Genomic DNA, 7,064 nt, shown 5'->3' on the forward strand with positions numbered 1-7,064 from the left:
AAAAATAAAAATAAAAATAAAAATAAAGGTGATAATTCTCTCTTTTTTAATGTTTTTAGAGACAGGATCTTGCTGTGTTGCCCAGACTGGTCTCAAACTCCTGGCCTCAGTGTTACTTTAGTCTCAGCCTCTCCAGCATCTGGGATTACAAGTAAAAGCTATCACATCTAGCTCTAAAAGGTGATAAGTCTCTTAAATACAAAATGTTTGGATTAAAAATACAATTCTAGATTATCATTAAAAAGAAACAACAGATAAATGCTTTATAGGTTATCCATAGAGTATATGAGTCAATATATTTTGAGATCAATTTTCTATATAAGATTATAATATAAAAACAATAGAAATACATCTACTATCTCCAAATTAGTTTTAGGAATAATATCCCTCAAGAAAATATTGTACTTTAGGATTACATGTTACTGTTCTCTTCCAAAAGCAGATACTCAAGCATTAACAGTGTTTATTGTAGAACTGGGTTAAGAAATTACACAAACCAAATACCAATTAATAATTCTCAAAAGCTTAAATATCTTTTTTTCCTAGAAAACTTTGAGTACAATTTAAAATTACCATGCAAGCCTCCATTAAGGCAGTGTGCATCTCATCTGTTTTGTGCTCTTGATCTGCACCAGCATCAAGTAGAAAGCGAACCATATCCAAATGGCCTTCAAAAAAAGAACAAAATTTTAGAAGAATTGACTATCAATACTAAGTATTAAACGAAGAATATTGGAGTAGGGCATGGTGGCTCATGCCTATAAACCTACCACTGTGGGAGGCCCAGGCAGGTGGATCGCCTGAGCTCAGGAATTTGAGACCGGCTTGAGCAAGAGTAAAACTTGGTCTCTACTAAAATTAGATGCTGTTGGCTGAGGATCTGTAGCTCAAGCGGCCAAGGCACCAGCCACATACACCAGAGCTGGCAGGTTCAAATTCAGCCTGGGCCTGCCAAACAACAATGACAACTACAACCAAAAAATAGCCGGGCACTGTGGTGGGCACCTGTAGTCCCAGCTACTTGGGAGGCTGAGGCAAGAGAATCGTTTAAGCCCAGGAGTTGGAGGTTGCCGTGAGCTGCGATGCCACAGCACAATACCCAGGGTGATGGCTTGAGGCTCTGTCTCAAAAAACAATAAATAAATAAAAATAAAAATAGGCATTGTGGCAGGTACCAAACCTCTTGAGCCCACAAGTTTGAGATTGCTGTGAGCTATGATGATGCCATGGCACTCTACCCAGGGCACACAGTAAGACACTATTTTAAAAAATAAATAAATAAAATAAAGTAGGGAATCTCTTTCTTTCAGATATCTATGTAAAAATTTATGAGACTTTATTCTGTACTCAGTAAATAAATTAGTAACAGTTTTATAAAGGCAATTTGAAACAAGCACACTCTCATAAAAGTCATATGGCATGTACTATCTAGGTTTTAAAGACTGAATTAATTCAAAGTGCTTTAATTCAAGTAAAGCAATAATATTTTCTTAATTTAATCTGCATAAATTATTTATCAAATCAAAACACCAAAATCAAGTAAACAAAGTGAAGTATCTTTCAATAATATTTTCTAGAAAAGCAGTTTTAAAATAACCATAAACTCATTGTAGCAATGTCAGACACAGAAAACTCCATTTAAAATAATTCTAACTCTTGGCTCAGTGCCTGTAGCTCAGCAGCCAGGGTGCCAGCCGCATACATCAGAGCTGACCGGTTCAAACCCAGTCTGGGCCTGCCAAACAATGACAACTGCAGCCAAAAAATAACCCAGCGTTGTGGAGGACACCTGTAGTCCCAGCTACTCTGGAGGCTGAGGCAACAGAATCACTTAAGCCCAAGAGTTCAAGGTTCGTCTGAGCTATGATGCCACAGCACCCTACTGCGGATAACATAGTAAAATTCTGTCTCAAAAAAATAATAATCATCATAATCATAATTCTAATTCTCTTATACATTTAATATATAAACAACCGTAGGAGTCAATAAGAAAAAGACAAACAGTCCAGTAGAAAAATAGGTGAAAGATTTGAGATGGTAATTCAAATACTAAACTGATTTTTAAAAAAAAGATGTATTATACTTTCCTATTAAAGAAATGCAAGTTAAAATGAGACACCATTTTTTTACTATCAAAACAACAAATATTAAAATGAATGGTAACATCCAGCATTGGTGAGGGTGTGTAGGGTGAGGTAAAGGGTACTCAAATACTGCTGGTAAGATTATAAACTGGTTCAACCTTTCTGGAAGGCAATTTGGCAGTATGTATCAAAAGCCCTTAAAAAAATCCATACCCAGTTAATTCCACTTTCAGAAATTTATCCTAAGAAAATAATCAGAGATCAAACAAAAATGTCTACACAAGGATATTATCACAGTGTTTTTAATAACAGTGAAAAAGCTGGGAACAATTCAAGTGTCAGAGGCAATTATAGTGCAACCTGTTTGATGTGTTTGGCAGAGACTGCTAGTTCCTTACTCAATATTCTTTCTCTTATTCTTAGTAACAGAACTCTGATTTTATATGGGTGGCAACATGCCTGACTAAAAGACTACATTTCTCTGCCTCTGTTACAGCTAAGTGTAGCCCATGAGACATAACTGGTAGGATTTTTTTGTTTTTTTTTTTTAAGACAGAGCTTCACTGTTGCCCTGGGTAGAGTGCCATGGCATCATAGCTCACAGCAACCTCAAACTCTTGGGCTCAAGCAATCCTCTTGCCTCAGGTTTTTTCATTTTTAGTAGACAGGGTTTCACGCTTAACCTGATCTCAAACTCATCAGCTTAAAGCAATCCACTAGCGTAGGCCTCTCAGAGTGCTAGGACTACAGGCATGAGCCACCTTGCCCGGCCATAACTGGGAGTTTTAAGGTAAAACTTCTAGGAAGACTCTTTAAAGGGAACTTACTAAATTGGAAGACACTACCAATTTTGCCCTTACCTTCATCATTACTCTTAGAATATGAACTGCTAGGGCCCTAGCTATCATTTTGGTTTTTAGGTAACCTTAAGGATAGAAACCACTTACTAGGATGGTGCAACAGAAAAACAGAATCCTGAAATCTTGATGACAATGAAACTGCCATACTAACCCTAAAGGGCTTAACCTTGGACTTCTCTTTTGCTTAAATCATTAATTTAGGTTTTTGAGACATAGTATGTGGCCAAATTTAATCTTAAATAGTGAAATACTATATAGTCATGAAGATAATGTAGTATTTGTAGTTGTGTTAAAAGAGTATTTATTGAGATGGGAAAGTGTTCATGACTAAGCAAAATAAGCAGACTATTAAAACAGTGTTAGAATATAATTATTTTGTTTAAAACATGTCTGCCTATAAATATGCTTAAAAACACACTGAAAGTGCACACACTAAAATATTGTTTACAAGTAACTTTTTATCTTTAGATGGTAGCATTACAAGTCATTTTTATATTTCTTTGTGCTATTCTATGTTTTTCAGGTTTCTTTTATCACATGTATATTATTACTTGGGTGTATATTATTTTTAAATAAACATTGGAAAAGATCATACAAAACAAAAGTTATTAAATAATAGAAACCTCTAAATCTGAGCTAAGTGGTTTGACTTATTATTACTTGGGTGTATATTATTTTTAAATAAACATTGGAAAAGATCATACAAAACAAAAGTTATTAAATAATAGAAACCTCTAAATCTGAGCTAAGTGGTTTGACTTCATAAACAACTGAGTAAATTTGGATTAAAATAATAAACACAGACTAAAAAACTATAGTATAGGAAATATAGGCTAAAATGACCTTTCTATATAATCTCTTATAAACTAGATAACTTCATAGCACAGGAAAAACATAAATCATACAAAGTTAACTCAAATGTTCAAAATTATTATGAAAAATTATAAATATTCACACATATATAAAGTACCTTTGTAGCATGCAAGTGTAAGAGCACTTTCTTTGAATTCATTAGAATGAGTGTTGATGCCTGCACCATGATCTAGAAGAACTCTTGCGACTTCCACGTGACCTGCACTGGCTGCTTCCATTAAGGGTGTATGTCCATTTTCATTATGATCTTCTATATTTGCACCTTCATTAAGTAGCACTTTCACAATGTCAACAAATCCTCCAGCACAGGCATAAGTTAGTGCAGTATTTCCTAACAAAGAACAAAAGAAGTATAAAATTATGGCACAACAGATACAATTATGATTATGCAACTGCTCTAGTTATACATACTTTTCAATTCCCTTACGTGAACCACTGCAACATCTTAAGTTTTCTGTCATTGGTTAGAATCATCCTTTCAGTTTTCTTAATAGATTTTCTTAGAGGGTGGTGCTTGTGGCTCAGCGGGTAGGGCACTGGCCCCATATGCCAAGGGTGGCAGATTCAAACCCAGGCCCCCAAACTGGAACAAAAAAATAGCCAGTCATTGTGGCAGGCACCTGTAGTCCCAGATACTTGGGAGGCTGAGGCAAGAGAATTGCCTAAGCCCAGGAGTTGGAGGCTGTTGTGAGCTGTGTGATGCCAGGGCACTCTACCCAGGGTGACAGCTTGAGCAAAGCTTTCTTTGTAGACACAGAGTCTCACTTTAGTGCCCTCAGTAGAGTGCTGTATAGTCACACAGCTCACAGCAATCTGCAACTCCTGGGTTTAGGCGATTCTCTTGCTTTAGCCTCCCAAGTAGGAACTACAGGCAACTGCCACAACAACCGGCTATTTTTGGTTGTAGTTGTCATAGTTGTTTGGCAGGCCCAAGCTGGATTCAAATCTGCCAGCTCTGTCATATGCGGCTGGTGCCTTAGCCAACTGAGCTACAGGCACCAAGCCAAGATTTTCTTAAAAGTGCAATAGAAGGTTCGGCGCCTGTGGCTCAAGGCTAAGGTGCTAGCCACATACACCTGAGCTGACGGGTTCGAATCTAACCTGGGCCCACTAGACAACAATGATGGCTGCAATAAAAAAAAAAATAGCCGGGCGTTGTGGCGGGCACCTGTAGTCCCAGCTACTTGGGAGGCAAGGCAGGAAGGAGAATCGCTTGAGCCCAGGAGTTGGAGGTTGCTGTGACCTGTGATGACACAGCACTCTACCTAGGGCGACAGTTTGAGGCTCTGTCTCAAAAGCGAAATAGAAGCCAAGGCAGTGGCTCAAGCCTGTAATCCTAGCACCTTGGGAGCCTAAAGCAGATGGATCATTTATTTGAGCTCAGGAGTTCCAGACCAGCCTGAGAAAGAGTGAGACCCCATCTCTACTGAAAAATAATAGAAAAAAAAAAAAAAAAACTAGCCAGGTATTGTTAGAAGCACCTGTAGTCCCAGCTAAAGCAAAAGGATCACTTGAATGCAGGAGTTTGAGGTTGCTGTGAGCTGCATTCTACCCAGGGTGACAGAGTGAGACTGTTTCCAAAGCCCAATACAAGCCAGGCACAGTGGCTCACACCTGTAATCCCAGCACTTCAAGAGGCTGAGGCAGGAGGGTCTCAGGGCCAAGAATTCAAGACAAGCCTGGCAAGATTCATACAGAAAGACTTTTTTGTAGAAGACTCCACAAAAAAATTGACTGTTGGCATGCATGCCTATAGTCCTAGTTATCAGGAGGTTAAGACAGGAGGACCTCTTGAACCCAGGAGTTCAAGGCTGCAGTGAGGTTTGATTAAATCACTACACTCCAGCCTGGGCCTGACCCTGATTCTGACTATATATAAGCAAACGACAACAAAAGCCCAGTACAAAAGAACACATATCATAAATGTCTGGACAATATAAAATGATAAAATGTCCAGAAAAGGTAGATCTATACAGACAGAAAGTAGATGAGTAAGTATCTGATACTTAGGTGATTACACAGGGATCTTTTTGTGGTGAAGAAAATACTCTAAAATTAGATTGTATTTATGATTCTTTACTAAAAATCATTTCTGTATAACAATGTGAAATTAAAACAACTGAATTTTATGATATGTGAATTATATCTCAGTAAAGTTAGAATTTGTTGTTGTTTTGTTTTTAAAGCAGCAGCAGATATTTGGACTGGGTTCTTGAATTTGAGTAGGATTTTTGTAGGCTGAGAAAGATATTTGGTGTCAAATAAAAAGCATTAAAAAAAGCAGGTGACTAGAATGGTGACACATCCACTAATAGTAGTTGCAGTGCAGAGCTATGGTTTTCAGCCCTGATATCTTCCTACACTGACTGCTTTGGAGTACGGAAGGTGGACTCCTGGGAACTTACATTTTTAACAAGCTCTTAAGTAATTCCAACATGCAGGCAGTAGGTCTAATTTGTTAAATGAAATTAATTTTAAAACGAACTTGACTAACAACTTACTTCTGGGAAAACGAAATAATTTCCTTCTGAAAATTTCTATTTTCTCAATGAATTATGGCAATCAGTGGAAGTCAGGAGAGGTACGTGGCTTGAGGATGTGTGAAATGGCCACATGCAAAGTGTACTTGGGGAGTCCATCAAGAAGTACATATTTGCTATATGGTGGTATCCCTTCCTTTTACATCATGTGCCTACTTCAGATAAAACAAAAAGACTTTGATCTCAGGCACGCTCCTTCTTCTCTCAAAATGTTCACCTACTTTTTAAAAATAAACGTGCCAGAACAATATGGTGGTTTTCAAACTGTATTCCAAAGAAATTCCTTAGAAACTACAGAAGGAGATAAGGGAGTCCTAGGGACCAGGAATCTAAGTACCCCCCTCCATACACCTATCCCTACTTTAGTTCAATTCTCCTTTTACCCTTGTACTATATTATCTGTGTTTCCATATACTAATTTATTTAATGTTAGGGTTCTTTGGCAAAAACAACTTTAAAACCCACTGAATTTGATAAGCCCCAAGAATCGTCCAGAAAAATGAAAAATTTCCTTGATTGCAGCAACCTCTCTATTGAGTATTCTCAATAAAGTATGAGTCAATGAATATGCACATAGCATAATGCTATTAACTTTTTTGATTTTTAACTTTATCATCTTAATTTTGAATCTTTTGCTGTAGTTTAGCAACCAATGAATGCCTTTCCCCCCAAAATATTGTGGAATAGCAATGCAATGAAATATTATA

At 37.3% G+C, this 7,064-nt stretch overlaps 1 protein-coding gene across 14 annotated transcripts in view; it reads right to left on the bottom strand.

The window, feature by feature from the left end:
- LOC100954037 (ankyrin repeat and KH domain-containing protein 1) overlaps positions 1 to 7,064 on the bottom strand; it is a 172,935-nt gene that overhangs the window by 112,878 nt on the left and 52,993 nt on the right. For all 14 annotated transcript variants that reach the window (XM_023515894.1, XM_023515880.1, XM_023515893.1 and 11 more), the window contains exons 6-7: positions 3,915 to 4,148; positions 574 to 668 (exon numbers count right to left, since the gene is read on the bottom strand). In XM_023515894.1, the coding sequence (XP_023371662.1) occupies positions 574 to 668; positions 3,915 to 4,148 (329 nt within the window). The remainder of the gene's footprint in view (positions 1 to 573; positions 669 to 3,914; positions 4,149 to 7,064) is intronic.

Source organism: Otolemur garnettii, unplaced genomic scaffold (genome assembly GCF_000181295.1).
Source record: "Otolemur garnettii isolate 467f Iridium unplaced genomic scaffold, OtoGar3 scaffold00003, whole genome shotgun sequence".
NCBI lineage: Eukaryota > Metazoa > Chordata > Mammalia > Primates > Galagidae > Otolemur > Otolemur garnettii.